Source organism: Streptopelia decaocto (genome assembly GCF_964273445.1).
Source record: "Streptopelia decaocto genome assembly, chromosome: 2".
NCBI classification, from domain to species: Eukaryota; Metazoa; Chordata; class Aves; order Columbiformes; family Columbidae; genus Streptopelia; species Streptopelia decaocto.
Window position 1 is genome coordinate 35,223,531 of NC_138655.1, and position 19,698 is coordinate 35,243,228.

At 46.9% G+C, this 19,698-nt stretch overlaps 1 protein-coding gene across 1 annotated transcript; it reads left to right on the top strand.

Moving 5' to 3' along the window:
• Positions 1–8,751: 8,751 nt before the first annotated feature.
• Positions 8,752–16,477, top strand: PRDM14 (PR/SET domain 14; the record flags this gene model as incomplete). Its single annotated transcript, XM_082044697.1, has 7 exons — positions 8,752–9,292; positions 9,633–9,692; positions 9,773–9,930; positions 10,113–10,383; positions 11,945–12,147; positions 13,854–13,955; positions 16,250–16,477. 7 exons carry the CDS (start codon positions 8,752–8,754, stop codon positions 16,475–16,477), a joined length of 1,563 nt encoding a protein of 520 aa, XP_081900823.1.
• Between the last annotated feature and the right edge of the window lie 3,221 nt (positions 16,478–19,698).

The following is a 19,698-nucleotide window of genomic DNA, read 5'->3' on the forward strand; positions in this document are numbered from 1 at the left end:
CCTTTTAAGTTTCTTACTACAGGTAAAAGCTATGTGCAAGAACCTCAAAATGCTAAAATCTAGCATAATGCCTTAGATCTGTTTTTAAGTCTTGTATATTCCTACATAGCTGTCTGATGTATTATATTTGTATAGTGAATTGTGTACAATTTTGGAATAAGTGCGTCATCACTTAATCTTTATGTTGTTCAATAGAGATGATGGACACATTTCTTCAAGCATTTACTGTCATTCAGTTTTTTCCCTTTATGTCATTTGTGGGTTTTATTTGTACAGTTCATCATGAAATTGCATCTGAGATGTGTGTATATGAAAAGATTATACAAGGGTAAAATTAAGCAATATATAAACTATGGTTCTTCAGGAGAAAGCTTACAGTGTTTCAGGTTGTGATTTATTTTCAAAACGGAGTTGACTCTGAACATCACTTTGTTCACCTGCATTGATGTTTGTATTTCTAGTGTGAGCAGTTTATGCAAAGGTAGATATATTCAGAGAAATTTTAAATACATTTATGCAAGTTAATATTGCTTTGCTGATGCTATTTGCTTATTTGATGTTAAATAATGCTATTGTAAATAAAGAATTCTGTTGTTATTGCATCATTTAATAAATTTTAATGCCTTCGGGTTTTACATGGCTTTAGAGATTTCAACGTGTTTCTGTTGTGTCTTCATTTATTCACAGAAGGGTATAAGATCTGGTACTAAAGCATTAGAGGGTAGATAAATCAGCAGGTTTTAAAAAGACAGCAGGCTTTCCATGTTGAAGCTGCTTATATATTCCAGCTAGTTGTTGCTCTCAAATCCTTTTATCTTTATAGTGCTATATTAATGGAGACATATTTATTGCATAGCTTAATGTGAAAACAGTTCACTATGAGTACTTTTTATATCGCGATCAGGACAAAATAGATATCTTCCATGATGGTTTCAGCAGAGGCGCAGACCCTGAATGGTGCAAAGTGGAGTAGAGTTAAGGGCTGGTTCTCCTTGCTGTGCCAAGTGTTTTCATTTAAAACACCTTGAAATGTTTGCTTGGTCAATTTAAAACAAACAAACATAAAAGCAGCTACCACAATGTTTTTTTATCAGAATCATCTGCTGCTCCCTCTGGGAAAAGAATGAGGGAGAAAAGCTATTTATGTTAAAAATTTTAGAAGAGTACTCCAAAGAGGATTTATTTAAGACTTCCAAATACTCTTACCCTTTCACCATTTCTAGCAAAACAACAAGGCTTCTCCTGCAGTTCTCTTGGCTTCAGCAGAATGATGGTGATCGTTGGATATAAGGATAATACAGCCCCATTAAGGAAAGCAAGGAAGGGAGAATGTTTCTTCCCAATGCAAGTTCAGAAAAAAGTAGAGAAAACATCTGAGTATAGTATAAGGAAAAATGTTTCCTATTGGAACCTTGCCTTTAGGCACAAGTATTCCTTTATTATTTATTAATATTAAAAATTAAAAGTCTTGACAACTGGTTTAGCTAAGACTCCTGGTGTCAACCTAAAAATGATGAGCTAATGATGACCTGACTTTAGGAAAGAAAAGTGCTGCCTTTAGCTTTCTGGATCAGGCTTTGTTGACAGAGACCACTCACAGGGATGCCCAGAGGCTTTGAATTATTCCCCAGCTTTGTTGCTCCCTGTATATCCCCATTCTCCATGTGTTGTGCACAGTACGAGAGGAGGGCTGCATGTCACGCTGTGCTTGGGGTCAGGCTATGGCAAGGGAAGAGATCAGCTGGGGGGATCTGCCCTCTGCCTTGGCCTCTTGGGCTCCGACGAGTGGAAGTAGAGATGCTAAGCACAGCCTGAGTGAGCCTCTTGACCAAATTCTCCCTATCTCCTGAAAGAAAAGTTGTGGTGAAACCTTCACAATAAATGAATTCTTGTGCTGAAGAAAGCGGAACCCCGAGCAGCCTTGGGTGGTTCTGTGGCCTTGGGTATGTAACAGGTACATACAACTTGTGTCCTTGTGTCTGTCTGTGCTACAGTGTTTCTAGGTGCATGTACACTGTCTCTACAGGGACACAGTCCACATCAGCAGAGCAGCTCTGCTGCTCCTTGTCCTTTCTTATAGCCACAGCAATAAACCGCTTCTGCTCTGACCTGATTTAAATTGCAGTTAGGGTTATTTCCACAACAGCATCTGCTGCCATGACTGGGATTTACATGTCCTGCTTCGCTCGGGAGGACCATCAGCTGCTCCCTGCCAAATCCCTGGTGCTATTTGAAAATCCCTGCTGGGACTTCGGCTGATGGTCATCGGTAGGCTCCTGTGGCATGTGGGGATGGCTCAGTCCCAGGTTTTAATGCAGGTTGTTCACTAAAAGTTCCCACTCTTTAGCCGGCTAAAAGAGGGAAGAAAGATCACAAACTGATCAAGTCCTTCGGAGAGGGAGGTCAGGAAACATCCAGGTTGGAGTTACAGTGTGAATGAACCTGTATGAATGGTGGTGCTTGAGAGCTGGGTGTTGAAGGCTGTGTCACTTAGGGACAGACTCTTGGGACATCTCTCAGCTGCAAAAGAAATTGCCCAAGCAGTTAAAGACTTAGGTGGTGTGACCAGCTCCATTAACCCTTCCCTGTCTCTGTTTCAAATCTGAGCTGCCTTTGGTACCACTGCTCATGACCCCAACCTTGGCCAGCATGGTAGGCTCATTCTAGATGTTGTCACCTGGAGAGACCCCTCACATGTTTTGTTTCCTTCTCTTTAGTCTCTGGTTCTGGATTGTTGCCTTGGGGGTGAAAAATATACAGGTGATTGTTTTGAGGGGATTAAGTCTTCTTGGGGATGCCTGAACCTCTTCTCCTACCCATTTGCCACAGGTAGGTCTCAGCTTTGCACTCCAGACAACACAGGCTCCCTCTGACTTGACTTTGTTTCCCCCAAAAGAGTGAAAATGGGACCCAGTCAGAGGAAGGTCCACTGCCGCCAAAGGCAGCTCCAGCTTGTTTTGTGCACACACTGTCCTCTCCGAAAGCCCAGCAGTGTCAGTGTCCTCTGCGGGTATCTTGTGTCTGTGTGTGTCTCTGGGATTTGTGCTCAGCTTTGCTACTGGGTGAACCTGCAAACAGGAAAGAGGTGGCCACATCCCCCAGCCTGGGCACGAACCCCAGGTCCCTGGGGGCTGAGCTCCAGCAGCCAGGCAGGAGGGTCCTGGGCTGGGGCTGCTGGAAGAGGCGCATCCCTTAGTCGTTTTGTAGCCAGCAGGATCTGGATGAGCTGTAAGTATTCCTGAGATTAAATGTATATAATCCTTATTTGATGGGACACCAATCTGACGTTAATATGCCTTTAGTGTTAAGTTTATAAGCCAACTTCTAGAGCATTATGAGGGCACCCAAACAGGACCAGTGCTATTACAGCCAATCCTGAGGTTAATTGGAACAAGTGGATTGGAAAATAGATGTTTATAGAACAATAAGAGTTGTAAATGGCTGAAGCTAAAGGCCTAGTGATCCAAATTTGTAGTGTGGGGGATGAAACAAGAGGTCTACCAGAGTATGAACAAGACCTCCTGTAAGTAACAGATCACTTCCAACCATGAACTAGATAAATGGTGTTTGCTATAAAGGAGGAGGGAAACTGAGAGAATCAGGCTAAGGCTGAGCTCTCTACAATTTGAATTTACAAAGTTGGGAAAAATTGGGTACAAAAGGAAATGCACAGTTGCAAAGGAACAGCCTGAGCTTACAGAGATTTAAACCTGATAAAGCCGAGTAGCAGAACCGAGTAGTACAGGGGAAATCAGTGAATTATGGGGGAAAAGTGTCATCTAACTCTGCAAATAATGTAGCTAGAGGAAATGTGAACCTCCTGTGGCTCCTGCCATTAGGCAAATGCGTACCATCCTGTTTGTGCACAAGAGGTGGTTGGGCAGGACAACCCAGGGTCAACCAGTATGACTGTCAGCAGCACAAGAGGTCCATGTGTCTAAGGATGCTTGGATAACTCCCTGGTCCAATAGATACGTGGGTTTTTTACTTCCTCCTCCCCTGAGGAGCTAGAACCCTTCTGGGGATCATTAAAAGATTCTAGCTTTAAGAACAGCATTTTGGGCACAGGGGACAGGCCAGGTGACAGCTTCAATGCCAACCAACACGGTGTTCCCCCCACCTCACTGAGCAGCAGCACTCACTGGTGAAGGGGGGTCTGTGCAGGGCTGAGATAACATTCAGACCCTCTGGAGAGAGAGACAGGGATCAGGCTTATTCACTAGGGCTGCAGGAACTTTGCTTTAAATACTTCAGTTCATACTGAATACACTAAACTACTCAGCCACCACTCACTGAAGTATTTAAAAATGAAGAAGGTGGGAAAACTGAGACAACCCCCATCCCCATACAGCTGCTGAGGAGGTGGAGTTGCTCCAGCTCCTCTGATGCACCCAGGGATTTGTCCCTAGGGATGTTCCTGAGAAGATAGTGCAGGAGAGGTGGAGAAACTCTCCTATTGCTCTCAGCAATGTCTCTCCCACCCCAGTTTCAGGCTATAGTTCACTTTGTCACTTCACGTGAATTGTACTACAGCTACTCAGGAAGCTGGAATGACCCACAGTGAACCTGATCAGAGTAATTTACTTAGCTCCCTGCAAACTGCAGGGCAAGAGGCTTCGAGAGACAAGAAGAAGAACAGATATTCCTGCTCTTGTTCATGTGCCCACTCAGTGGCCCACCCCAGCAAAGCAGGATTGTGACTGTATAACAGGATTTGTTGGCTCCAAATTTTAATTAGCTCGCTACAACTTTTTCTTGCATGCATATATATTCTTAAGTTGTGTATTCTCAATCTATTTGGAATAGAATGAAAGCAACAGATTGCTTTAGTGAGGTCACTGAGCTAATGATGACATCATTAAAATGCTGCTATATCTAAAGATATGGCTAATGCTGGAAAAAGAAAGTTGAAGCACTTTGGTGTGTGATTTCCCTTTTCTTAGTAGTCCACCTTAGCAGAGGCTGTTACTCTACTGCTCCCTGTCCTCTCCTATAGCCACAGCAACAAACTGCTTCTGCTCTGACCTGATAAAAGTTGTAACTTGGATTATTTCGACAACAGCATCTGGTGCTGTGACTGGGATTCCCACGTCTGTGTTTGTCAGTGCAAGTGCTCGGGCACAGAGAGCCCACAGGTGGGAAGCTGAGCATCAGGGTCTGCTGTGGCACTGCGGTCTTCAGAGGATCAGGGGACTGCTCGTAGGTGTAACCTGTGTGTTTGAGAAGGTGCAGGAGGCAGAGCACTTTAAGTCTGGAGTAAGGACGATGTAGAGTGGGAGTAAGAGTGATGATGAAGAGGCAGATTGGAGGGCTTGGGATGCAGTTTTTTAAATCAAAAAATCTAGATTGATCCAAGGAGATGACACCTGAGGCCACTTAGGTGACTGAATGCTACACAGCGAGCTGCAGGGATGTCCCTCCCTGCTTGCCTTTAATGTGCATCCTCACGTCCCTGTGGAGAAGGAATACCCCCTACAATCCTTCAGTGAGGGAGGGAAGCTGATAGACTGCTGATTACTTTATAACAAGCCATAAAATCATAACAAAATCCCAAAGGAAAAGGAGAGCAGTACTTCAGCAGCCAAAAAGCCGAATGCTATAGGCACATGAACATTGCTGCTGGTCATGGCTACCTGCTCTTATGGGGAGATGAAGGCAGGAGGCTGTCGAGAGCCCTGTACTCTGGGTGGCTGGCTCTGGCCTGGGGGACATCTGTAAGGTGCCACTGAGCAAGGTGCTAAATACCAGCAGCCATGGGAGCTGCTTCTGGTCTGGCACCCAGGGGCTGCTGGGCAGTGACAGAGTCCCCAGGGCTCATTTTAAGCCTTTGCTTTTTGTAGCCATAATTTCAGAGTCAATTTTCACTTCACATGAAGACTTGCCCCACTGCTGGCAGCAGGGATGCTCCACACCAAGGGGTGCCCAGCTGAACCGAGTGTGTGTGAGCCAGAGATTTCCTCTCCAAGTGAATCAGCATTTCTGTTTGCCCTTCTTTTTCCCAGGCAGCAGAAGCAAGCTATTTCCCTGGCCAGGCTGAAAACATATGTCAGGACTAGCACGTAAAAACTGGGTTATTTTTTATGGAGCAGCTCCCCGAGGTGCCATGGTGAGCAAAACCAACCCCCAGCTTCTTTTGGTGGCTGAATTTCCAGTCATTCCCAATAAAGGGCTGCTCCCCTCAACATCTCTCCTCGAGGTCAGGATTTTTTTAATGTAATAAATGCCTCTAACCTCTAAGGGCATAAAAGCCTCTAAAGATTATCTGCAATATAATGACAACGGTTCCTCAAAGCCCTTTGCTTCTCCTGGGCCGTGTGTCATTTGGCTTCTAGAAAAAATGATATTTTTATTCTGGGCATGTTTACAATTTAACTAATGATGAGAATTTTAAAATCTCACCTTTTGTTTCTCTTCATTTTTCCAAAACCTCCTATGTGAACATGTCTCCTCCACAAGCCATTTTCCTGTGCTGTGATACCTGGGCACAGGGTAGCCAGAAGATTCCTGGTTATCTGGCAACACTTACTTTCTAAGGGTAAGTCAAATTTTTCCACACAATTCAGGCTTCAAGGCTTATTCCTGTAAATCTGGTACTACTTTTATGCTACTGATGCTGCATCAATAAAACCATGTTAAGCTGCCTACCTGAAACTGTTTCCTAAAGCAATGCAGCATCAGTTCTGTCTTACAAATGACAGAGGTTTCGAACAACCCTGAGAAAGTAAAAAAAAAAAAAAAATCATTTAAGCTAAGGGACTCTCTCAAGCAAGCTTCAGAAGGCTGCATTCCTACCTTCTCCCTAAGCCTCCTGTGCATATTGGATGTCTCTGGTGTATTCAGTACTTTTGTATTGCAAATGGAGGTTAGGATGGAGAATGAGGCTGTAGGCAGGAGAATTAGCCAAATACATTTAATACAAAGTAAGTAAATGTTCAAACTCAAGTTTGGGGTTAAAGCTGTGCTGGGCTAACTGTGGAAGGAGTCTTGCGAGGTGGGACAGCGTGGATCAGTTCTGGGTCTCTCTTGGGAGTGATGTGTGCTTGTGTTTGCTGTCTTATTGTTTTTGTCCTGAGTCAAAAAAATAAGGGGAAGTCCCAAATAAAAGCTTTTGGTAGGGAGGAATTACAGTGCCTGAGGTCCTGTGCTCTGAATACCCTCATTCCCTCAGGCAACTGGCGATTCTTTCTCAAACTCTGTTTCAGAGCACTTCACTCAGGCCAGGTAAGTAATAAGGACCGGAAGGAGGACTTCACCTCAGGTCAAGTGCAGTCAGCAACTGTGTCTGGAGCCACAGTCCCTCTGTCTGAGACTGTTTAGAGTGATTCCTGATACATCCCTTCTTTGGGATGAAGGCAATACTTTACAACAGATCACATGGAGCTATGCTAATGATTTTTTTTTAGCACACCATAACCACTCAAAGGGCATCTAAACCTCCAGGAGTCAGACCTGGCTGTGTTTGTTCCCCACTCCAGCTATGTCTGTGTGCGGTCTGGCTCGCGCTGTGCTGTGCCCCAGGAAGCCCTATGCTGCCGTGCTCTGCAAGAGAACCATGGGTGCAAGCCCCCAAGCTCCCTCACTCCACCTTCTCCCTCCACACCTGACTGCACGGTGTCACCCACTCAAGGGAGGGCTCTGCAGTAATCCATCCTGCTCATGCCCTGCCTTCCATAAGGTTTTGTCCTGGACTTAAGATTTCTCCATCTCCCTGCATGAGCAGGTATGACATCCTGCAATGGCAAGGTGCATACCTGGGCCCCTGGGATCCTGCAGCCCCTTCCAGGTTCCTTTTTGGTGGCAATTGCAACATGTAGCCACCAGGGAGGAAAGGATATTAGAAGGAGAACGTCTACAAAAAACAGGATTAAACCTTGCAGAAGGGAATCACCCATGACTTCTGTAAGGGCCAGCTGTTTTCCCCTGGTCCCATTCTGGGCAGGTCTTGGCATAGGCCCAGTCATGGAGCCTGTGAAAACCCAGCAGGAGCCCAGTTTCCTGCCAGGCACACAACAGGCAACCTAAAGCAAAATCACCTCAGCGATGCCCATGAAACAACAGTGGCTGACAGCATGCTGCTGTGTGTTCAGGTCATCAGAGTGTCAGGGGTGTTTTTAGACTTTCCAAATCCAAAATGCACACCTGCAACCCCCGAGGCACTCTTCAGGGGCTGTGGGTCGTGCTGGGGAGCACGGAGGCACGCAGTCAGGGTGCTTGCCCACTGCAGTAGGTGCTCATCTGTGAGGAGCATTGCTCCTGCACCCCGGCCTCCTGTTCGGGGAAGAGGCAGAGCCCACCAGGGCTGCGGTCCGGCCCATCGGGCGCGCCTTAAGAGAGGCGGAGGGCAGAGTCGGCAGCAGGGTAGGTGGGTCTGGGAGGCCTAGGCCCCCACCTCCCCCCCGACACCGCCAGCCTCGACGTGGAGAGGCGCGGCCCAGTCCCTCCAGGAGTAGCCGCGGCTCCGCCCCAGGGTAAGGGTGCCCGTCGAGGCAGCCCCCCTAGCCCGCCCCCGAGGCTGCGCGATCCCTGGGGCGAGCCGCCTCCGCCCGGGCTCCTTCCCTGCCCTCCCCGGGCGCATATAGCCGCGGGGGGCCGACGGGGGCAGGCCCGCTTGCCCCGACGGCGCCGGGCGGCGGAGAGCAACGAGCGGCGGCTCTCGAGCCTCCATCCTGCTCTGCAGCGGGACCCCGCGCCGGCGGCACCCAGGTGGCTGCCTCTTCACTTCCCGGCACCTCCTTCCCTTCCCGGCCCGGCATGGCTCTGTCGCTGGCCAGCGAGTCGGTCCCCGGAGACGGCGGAGACGCGATCGGGATGAGCCCCGCCAGCCTCGCTGCCTACTACTCCCCTTTCCTCCCTCCCGCCCAGTACTTCGAGGCGGCTCCCGACTTCTTCCAGCCCCTGAAATCCCTGGGCGGGCTGGTCCCCGCCTCCCCGTCTCTGCCCCCCTTCAGCTTCAGCAGGGTCCCCGCTTTCCTGAGCCAGCCGCCCCCCTTACCCGCCGATCCCTTCCCCGGCCTCCCCCTACCCCTGTATGCCAAGCCGCCGGCCCCCTTCCCTCCCAAGGAGGTCTCACCCCTCGAGGCGGGGGCCCCGGGCTCGTCCCCGCCGCCCTACCCGAGCCCGCCGCGCAGGGCTGCCGGCAGCCCCGGGGCTGGCGGGCCGGCGGGGCAGAGCTACAGGTACCACTTCACCGAGGAGGAGCTCAACGCGGTGCTGTACGGGGCGCTCCGGAGCAGCCAGGTGGCCGGGACCCTGCACGCCATCTCAGGGCTACGGGTGACCCCCGCCAGCCCGGGTAAGGGGATCTCCGGCGTGTGCGCAAGCGGCTGCTGCCAGCGGCGGGAGGGTCACGGGGTGACACCGGGCGGAAGGTCGCTCCTTGCGGCCGGGTGTGCGGTGGGGTTTGGGAACGGTCCTCAATGGGGTGCAGGCGGTCCCGCGGCAGTCAGGCTCACCAGGCGCCGCCAGGGGCACGTCGGGCTTTCCTTCCCAGCGTCTTTCTTGCGTTATGAGCCCACATCGGGGAAGATCCAGGGGGTACTCCGGCTGTAGCCAGTGTCGGGGGTGGCAGGACCCACTCCCTCTGCCCTGCAACTGCACGGCGCCGGGCTGAAGAAGGGGTCCCTCTTCTGCAGGTGCTGCGGACTCTTCCTCTGCCCCGCTGCTCGACAGGGACTCCCTGCAGCTACCCGAAGGTAGGGGCCCGGCGCTGCCTGCGCCCCGCGCCGTGCCCAGCCGCGGCCGCGCCGCGCTTAGCCCGCCCTGTCCCCCGCAGGGCTCTCGGTGCTGCGGGTGGTGTACGGGGACGTGTCTCAGCTCGGAGTCTTCTGCACGGACCCCATTCCCAAAGGAGTCCGCTTCGGCCCTTTCCAAGGCAAAGTGGTCAACACCAGCGAGATCAAGACTTACGACGACAACTCGTTGATGTGGGAGGTAGTGAAGGCACCGGCGGGCTCCGCCTGCACCCCTTAACGGGGCCGAGCAGAGGCTTTCGGCTGCCCCTCTCCCGTAGCCTGCAAGAGGGGCTCGGCCAGATGTGGGTGGTGGGGTTGGTGCAAATGGGACGTGCGCGGGAAGGATCGGTAAAACCTGATCCAGTTCTGGATACTTTCCAGATCTTTGAATACGGGCGCTTGAGCCACTTCATCGACGGCAAGGGTGCCGCTGGCAACTGGATGTCCCTGGTGAACTGTGCCAGGTTCCCCGAGGAGCAGAATCTGACGGCTATCCAGTGTCAGGGGCAGATCTTCTACGAGAGCTGCAAGGAAATCTTGCCGAAGCAAGAGCTGCTGGTGTGGTACGGCGACTGCTATGTGCAGTTCCTGGGCATCCCCATCAGCCTGAAGGGCATACCGGAGGGGAAGAGACCCCCGCAGCACCCCGAAGGTGAGCCTGCCGGAGACCCCTCGAGGGCCACTGCCCCTTCTTCCAATGGACCCGTGTCTGGCCGGGATTAGATTCGCGTTAAGGGGGTAAAAGAACTCGGGTATCACCTTTTTTACGGCTATATTTTACTTTGAACGCTTCCCACCACCCTCGGTGAGCCGGTGGCAGGGTGAGCGGCGCTGCCCGCGGGGATGCTTTAGGGTGGCGGTGGCCCCACAGCCCTGCTCCAAGGGGTCTGTCTTCCCGCCCATATAGGGAGCCGTCCTCCCCTTCCCTCGTAGCACCTCAAAGCAGCAACTTCCCCTCGGCACCGGGGAGCCTGGGGATTGCAGCGAGGGCTGCTGCCAGGTCTGAGCAAGAGGCACCCCTTGCACCCCTTTCCACCCCGGCAGCTTGCTCTCAGCTCGCCTTTCCTCCGGGAATTCAAAGGGTTCAGCTGACGATCGCAAAACATCTGGCGGTGCGGGGTTGAGCTTGCTTCGGCTCCGCGGCACCGTTCTTCCAAGGGGGGTCTGGTTTTGGAAGGGGAGGGACTTTCGGGGGGGAATTCCTTGTTTTGGTCCTGTTTTATCCTCTTGACTTAATTATTATTTTCCCTGCAATTAACACTCTCTCAGTAAATGGGGCAGGCTGAAGTCGTTGCGATTCGATAATGCTGATATTGGTTGCAGAAGAAATGCCAAATGCACTTACGCCGCGAGTAGTTCTGCTTGTAATGTGCAGAAAGTATGATCTTCTTATAAGCAAAGCTTACATATGAAGAAAACAGATATGTGGCAATGCAGGGAAGGCTGGAGAGGTTGAGGGGATGGGTGGACTGGATGCAGCAGTAAGAGAGAGAAGCATTTGGCAAATTGGCATGGAAATTTGGCATGGAAAATTTTGTAGTTGTTGCCTTGAGGTGCCTGGTTCAGATGATAGCTGTTGAATTGTTCGTTTCATTTAAAGGCTTAAGTCAAAGTTCCTGTTATTAAAAGCAGAAAAGGATGTGTAAACGTTTGAAAAATGTCCTGTGTTCGCAAATTCAGCATTTAAGAACAGTTCGAAATACAAAAGAAAACCAAATAAATATGTTTTTGTTTTGCAGTATTCTGAAAACGATAGAAAATATGTGCAATTTTTTGGGGGAGAGGGGAGGTATGGGAGGTAAAATTTACGGACAATATAGATAATAAATACCCGGCAATGTTTCCTTGTCCACAGATGCTTTTATGTGGGACTCTTATTGTTTGTTGTTTTTGTTTTTTTTTTTCACATTCGCTCGCTCTGTATGGGGATACAAAGATAAAATCCTGTCTTTGCCGAAGTCAGTAGTTAAAAACAATCATTTTATCAGGTTGCGGACTCTAGGTTGAGCGCCTGCGTTAGAAAGGCACGGTGTGTATGCTTAAGAGATTTGACATGTATTTTGTTAATATTGCCAGAATCCATTTACCATTATTATCTTCCCGGAGACCTAAAATTCTCCATCGGGTACCGGGTCTGACAAGGAGGCAGATCTGAAATGAGCCCCTTTTGCTGTGGTGTAACGGGAGGTGGCACTTTCCCTTCTGCTGTACAGAAGCCGGGGAGAGCTTTAAGTGTGAGCGCTGCGGCAAGGTTTTTGCCTACAAGTACTACCGAGACAAGCACCTCAAGTACACTCGCTGCGTGGACCAGGGGGACCGCAAATTTCCTTGTCACCTTTGTAGCCGATCCTTTGAAAAAAGAGACAGGCTGAGGATCCATATTCTCCACGTTCATGAAAAGCATAGACCTCACAAGGTGAGCCTGCTCCTGGGTCTCTCTGCGGTTACTGGCTCTTCTGGGGGGAATAATTTAAGGAGTCTTTTGGCTAAGGTAGGATGTTAATGTTCCTCCTGCATTTCTCTGGTTGAACTGTTCTGTCTGCATAGGAAGAGTTTGTCTTGTGCAGCAGAGCTTAGTTGAAGAAATTTAACAGATTTACATTGGGAAAATAAACCCCACAGTCTCAGCAAGAGTTTGAAAAGAAACATTTCCCTTAGGCTTTTTTGAATGTTTGCATGTAGGTTTTGCTACTTTCATTACACAGAGTGGGACTAAATTTGTTTAAAGCTGTTCCACTTGTCCATGATCATGAGAGACGATGTCTGATGTCCCTTACTCCCCGCCTTCAGTCTGAGAACCCACAGACATCTGTGTTGGATATAACAAGAGTTAAAAGTTTTACATTCAACATGGAACAGATTTTCAACTGATGGAAGCAAATCCTTGCTGAGATCTTGCCTCATCTCCAAATACCTGTCTGTACCAGGAGCACTAGGAGTGGAAAATCAGGCTTTTCCTAAAGGTTCTGGAAGGGGCAAGTTCCAGTGCTCAGTATGGCAGTTAAATCAGTCCTAAAAAATCCTCCAAATACCTATTTTACAGATTGTCCTGCAATAATGTGATTTTTTCAGGAAAAACTTACATAACTAAATCAGCAATATTACAATGTCAGAATATTATATTGTTTAAGTTATGGATGAAAAATATTCTATTAAATATGAGGCTTATCATTATCATATCTTCTGCATTTTCTTTCCTTTCCTAGAGCATTTCTTTTGAAATGCATACAAAAAAAATTACTTTAGAACAGCAGGAAGATAAACTTGTTCTGGATATATTGCATTTATGTGAGAATGGATCAACTCAAAAAACAAAGATGGAAAATGTGTCAGGAAAAAACAAACAAAACCAAAAGCAAACAACAACAACAACAACAAAAACAACCAAAAAGACCTTTTTTCAAGATTGGTCACAGCTTAATTTATTTTGAACTTATGAACAACTTATTTCAAATTATTTTTATGTGGAAAATTATTTTGGGGCTCATACAAATTGCACTGAATCAGTTTAAGCCTGTTAAATGACTTCAGCCCCCTCTGATCTGCGTTTTGTCCAGTTGCTGCTGCCTGCAGAGCACATACCATGACAGGCCCTTGGGTCAGAGGATGCTGCTTGTGACTGACCCAGCATTTCTAAAAAATGATTGCTATTTTAAAAGGTCCCTTTAAATATTATTTTAGGAATTTTTTTTTCTTTGTTGAAGAAAAAAATCCAAATAACAACTAGAGCTTCATTTACATTTTTAAGAAAAAAAATATTTTAGATAAACTTTCAGGTGTGGATTACTGAAAGTAGATATTTTCTATTAATGTTCTGAATAAGGATGTTTTAAAAAGCTTTAATGAAATATTTTTAACCATGCACACAAAAAAAGCTTTGAAATTTTGCATTATTTACCTTTAAAAAAAAAAAAAAAATCTGTTCTTTAAACCAGATTAGAGTTCTGACTGCATTTTAAATTCTTAGTGCCTGGATTACTACCATGTTTGTATATACATAAATACATAAATATGTGTATATTAGGAAAATGCATGCATGTGTCAGCCACATATGTAGGGGGTTTTTAGCTATGCTGTTTTGAGCTTTTTTGACTTGATTCTCCCCCATCTTTTTTTCCTCAGTGCTCGGTATGTGGGAAGAGCTTTTCTCAGTCCTCCAGCCTGAACAAACACATGAGGGTTCACTCTGGGGAGCGCCCCTACAAATGTGTCTACTGCAACAAGGTGAGGCAAAGCTCTGGCTCATGCCTGCACCCCAACCCGTCCCTCTGTCTGTCCTCTGCTGTGCCCAGCATCTCACTGCACTCAGAGAGGGTGGGTCTATTTTATTTGAAGAAAATATCCACTGTTTAAATGGATATCCAGATGAGTATCTATTCTGGGTGCCATTGTGCATTGAAGTGACAGGGCAAACAGGGTCTGGACTCGGTGCTTCTGCTCCCCATCTGATGTGGAATTTGTGTTCCATTCCAGCTTGAAGAGCTGTTGCAGGGATAAGGTCTAGGAAAGCTTGAGAGCATTTCAAATACCATCCAAGGCACTCAGCTAGATCAAATATTCTCCTTTTTAGTCAGATACTTAGATTTTGATCTTCCTGACACTGCTTCTGGAGTGCAGTGAACAGATTTGGCCCATAAGCTGAACCTGCAAGTTCTGATTTTGCATGTGCCTACCTTGAAGTGACGGGGCCATTGATGTGCAACTGGGCATGGAGGTTGCATTTGAGAAATAACATAAATAAAGCTACCAAAATGGCCGATAAATAATGTGATGCTGATAAAAAATGTGCTCAGCTGTTACTGCTCTCCACAGGAGCGATGATTCAGGTGAGCTCTCCCTGTGAGAAAAACGACAGGTCTCCCAGCAGACAAAGGGTGGATATGCAGGATGCTGTTGGTTGAATATCAGTAGGGCTCCAGGTGCTATGGAGTGTCCATCTAAGGCAGAAGCACTGTCAGCAAGTACTAAAGTGCTCCTAATTTTGAAGAGAGATGTTTTGCTTATGACTGGCTGGACTAACACAGAGCTGAGTACCCTGTAGTAAAGAACCTTAGAAGTAGCTCGTTTCAGCTATTATTTTCTTTTTCTCTCCCATATATCCCAAACACCTGTAGGCAGTGCTTAGGATGAAATGCCATCCTTTAATCTTCCAGTCAAAGGAAGAGATGACAGAGCTTCACAGGTTGCTCTGTGAACAGATCTCTAGGATGCATGGGACCTTTGACCAGCCCCCAGCCGTTTTGGTAGGACTGCTGCAGATTGGATCAGATAAAACCATCAGTCCTCAGGATGCAGCTATCCTGTGACATAGCCATTTCTGCAGCTGGGAAACCAGGGGTTATTTTAAATCATCCTCACCTGTTCTTCCTACGCAGTTATGCTTCATGATTCCTCTTTGCCTCTTCTACCTTTAACCATGGCTATACTCCAGGCCAGCTTTTCTTTCCCCGCTCCTTTGCTCACTATCAGCTTGGTGACATCATGAGATTAAAGAAAAAGTGTTGGGCCAAGATCACCATTCTGGCCCTCAAACACACTCTGGCCCTCTTGATATACCCCTCCAGGAACATTCCTGTAGGAATCTCAGAGCTGTTTGTGCTTTAAGGTCCCTAGTGAAAAGGTATCTGAGATGTATTGCTCTTTGCAATAGTGAAAAATTACTTGTGATATAAGTACATAACAGTACTAAAGAGGATTTATTTTGTATGGTCTGCAAATAGTCAAGGGCCTGAAAGTGTCTTTGGAAAAGAAAGAATGGGGAAAACACAGGGAACTTTGTAACAATCCTGCTCAAATCTTGGTGAGAGGGTTTTCTCCCCAAATGCAGGAGGAGTTTTTATGAGGAAGACAAAGCAAAGCATGATTGTGCACATTTTACTGCTCAGGTGTGTGTGTGTGGAGGGAAACAGGCTGGAAGGTCTGACTGAAGGAAGAGCACAGTATGATGGAGTGAGAAAAATGAAACCCCAAAAGATGGATACTAGACTGCATGGATGAATCCCAAGCCACTCTATCTGAACATAAAAGGGTTTAACTCTGAAATAAAAAATGGAAAGGAAAATCCGCATTATGTTTCCCAAACATAAAGAAGCTGTAAAGGTAGTTAGTCCAATATTGACTTTTTATCCTTTGACATATAGAAGATATTTACTGATGTCTCTGGTTAGAATTCTTTCCCAGCTTTATCTAACTCTGTGGACTCAGCCACATCTGTATAGTGATAGCTGTTGGCTTCTGGTTTGCTGAGAGCTGTTTTTTTGGGGTTGGTTTTTGTGGTTTTTTGTTTGGTTGGTTTGGTTTGAGTTTCTTTGGTTGGTTGGTTGGGTTGTTTTGGTTTTATTTTGGTTTGGTTTGAGTTTTTTTCCCTCCAACTATGTGAGGATTTGAGCTATTTGAGGATTTATTTTCAGGGTACGGTGCTACTGCCGGGGTCTGGGTTAGCTGAACTTGGGGCCTGTCTGTGTGAAAATAATTACTTTCAACTCCTTCTCCCCACTTTCTGATCCCTGCCCTTTCAGGCATTCACAGCATCCAGCATCCTGCGCACTCACATCCGCCAGCACTCAGGGGAGAAGCCCTTCAAGTGCAAGCACTGTGGCAAAGCCTTCGCCTCGCACGCAGCCCACGACAGCCACGTGCGCCGCACGCACAGCAAGGAGAAGGGCTGCACCTGCTCGGTGTGTGGCCAGCACTTCCCTGAGCAGGAGGATTACCAGTTCCACCTGAAGATTCATGCTGCTCATTAGTCAAGAACCTCACGGACGTGTCCTGGACTCACTCATGTGTGTGTTGGTCTATGTGCATGTGTTTGTGTTTAGTTGTGTGCACACCACAGGAGGTGAGATTTACCCTTGCAACGACTCTGGGAATGGCCAGTCCCTGGACACTGGGCATATTTCTGAGTGCAGGGGACAGGAGTTTTATCTTGCCCAGGTAACCTGATACCACACTGGGGTGAAGTCCAACATGTGCTACCTCATCTTTCCCTTCCTCTCCTCCCATACCCTAATTTCCAGAAAAGGAAAATACAGGCAGGAGGGAATTTCACCTCCCATGAACCTGTTGTGCATGAAAATCACTGTGAGGAGTGTTTATGTGCCTATAATGCAGCACATCTATGGACTGCCTGGAACAGTTCATACCAAAGCTTGTGAAGGACATTTTTGTCAAGTGCATTTCCAAAAGCCATTTAACCTGTTGTGTTTTGTTTGGGTGCATGACCAGGTATGGGGTCTACTTCCCTTCAATGTGTAAGCCTTTTAATGATGCACTATTTAAATGTGAACTGCCTCAGAGATACTGACTACTGGAACAGTACAGGGGCACTTAAGCAATTCAGCTGCTGCGACATGACGAGCTTCAGGACAGTGAGACCGACTCTTCCAGAGGATGCTGGAGCCCAGGTAGCCCAGGGGGAGTGGGGCAGGGTGAAGACAAGATGTCAGTGGAGCTTAGTCCTGCCTTCTCACAATTTAGAGAACCAAATGTGAAGATATTCCAAAGCACCAGTGAGCTCTTAAGGGGTTGCTAACAGTCAAGTGGCCTCATAGAGATGTTGCACTGTGGTCCTGGCACAGGCCAGGAGCAGGCCTGATGCCACCACTGGGCTGTTGTCTCCTGTGACCATCTCTTGTCTAGAAACTTGCCACTATTGGGACTTCTGTCCAGGTGAGCATCTGCAGTGAGTCCTGACATGAAAGCTGAGGCTCCCTTGCTTCCTCCTGCTGGCTCTGTGCAGGATGGCTGCTGTAGTGTCGCTCCTGAATACTTATAGTATTCTACCATATGTCAAGGCACAAAGCTTTTAAAATGAGCTCTGTGCTGTTTAGGAAGTGGGGGAACCTTCTCTTACCCTAAATTTAAGATTTGATGTGTAGGAGAAACAATGCCAGGATTTTTCAGCCCCTAAAGCTATGCATGTGAAATTCCCTCTGCAGCCTATGGGAATGCCTAAACCTCCACGGGAGGACTGAAAGGTTTTACCCTCCATTTTTCCCTGACCCTGCAAGCAAGTCAGGAACGATTTGTGTAGGATTTCTGTTTATTTCTTCTTAGCAAAAGGGAAGTATTTTCTCAAAATGCTTGGGTTTCTTTTCTATAGAAAGAGCTACTACTTCAGTTATGAGTGAAAAGATGTACTCTAGGATCCTTTTTACTTGAAAGCTCTGGTTTTGTTTCTTTTGCACTCCGAGTTGGAGAAGGACTCAGAATAGCATCTTAGACAGCCTGTCTAGGCCCAGATCAAAATGGTTTCAACTGCATATTATAATGGATAAAGTAATTTCAGGGTAAAATCCTAGGTGATTTAGACCCTGATTTTTGCAAACTGTTTTCAAAGTCATAAAAGCCCTAGTGAACAGCATTCTCTGGCAACGTAAAATCTCAGCTCAGTGGACACTTAGCAAAAAGTCCTTCATGAAGGACCACTGAGCATAAGGAGTGCTGTAACTGGTGCAGAAGCCTCTTATCAGGGAGTGGCCAGTGCCATGGGCAGGTGGACTGTGCAACTAAGCGGGGGCTCCCTGTGTCAGTGGGACTGTGGGTCACATCCAAGAGCCCTTGCTGGAGCTGGTTGATTAACACAGTTTGATGTTCCTGGGATGTGATGAGATTCTCTTAAAATCCTAGATCAGCTGGGATTAACAAGGACTTTGCACAGAAGTGTTGAGAATAGAAGTTTTTATTTTGTGCTAACCTTAACAATATTCAAACACAGAGTAAAACCAGAAAAAGTGCTACCTGCACATTTAATTATAACATGATGATACTGTATCTGCAAATATCTATATTGATTTGCACTAATTTTATGTGGTTTATTGTACCTTAAGTTGCTCTGTCCTCATCGTTTTCATTGTAAAAATATTTTAAAAATATTTATAAAACCACTTACTTGTAAGTAAAATATTGAGGCCCAGCACTAAGCAGTATCTGAAATAAGCAAGCCATTAGTATTATACATAATATACATAGGGTTTACGCTAGAATGAAGATCACATTTTGTTCTTTTTTTTTCTTATTTTAATATGAAGGATTCCTATAATACAACAGGCTGAATTTTGTACATATTGAAGGCTGAACTGGTGAGCTCTAAACAGGTAAAATTCACTCCTGTGCAGAAAATTATCACAGTATCCAGTATCCAAACACAGTGTCCAAACTGCTGAAGTACAGGTTAGGGAATGGAATGGTATGTAAGTGGTGCATCTTCTGTAGTGTTTTTAGCTGTGTGCGTTTTCTTTTGCTTGAGAAGCCCCCAAATATGTTGCACTAAAATATTAGCACTCTTCCACAGTATTGTGACGAGTTGTCTGTAAAAGAGTATGTGAAGGGTTTTGCTTGAACTTGTGACTGAAGTTATTGGTTGTCTTGCACATTAAACCTGTATATGTAAATTTGGATGTTAATTATTAAGATTATTACAATGAGATTCATAGAAAGGATGAAAATTATTCGAGGCTGCAGTGTACACTAGTGGGCTATAGGTGGTTTTCTGCCCGATACATTGGAATTGTGTATTTGAGACACTAGGAAATGGATGAAGGGTGTTTTCTGTGTCATTTGTGAGTCATTACAGAGTCAAACTGTCTTACTGGGAATTTCTGTGCTTGTCCTGCTGGGTAGCAGCTGACTGCATTAGAAGTCAAAGGCACCCACTGTCTTGATGGATTGGGCATTAAGTGTCCCAATAATCATCGAAGCCGAGGCCATTCACTTCTGGATTGAGTTCACTCCCACTTGCAAGCAAGATGATGGATCCGGATTGAGCACTAAAAAAGGCATTTAACTACCCTACAGCATGTCCTCTGCTTTCTGAATAGCGAGTCCCAGCTGTGCTGGGGCTGGGGGCAGTGGGGGTGGCACTTGGCCAGCAGCACACTTCACAGCAGGGTGGGGAGAAATAAAGCAGCAGGAGGGCAGGCTGAGCTGCACTGGCAGCCAGCAGCATATATCCTTCTGCAAGGAAAAA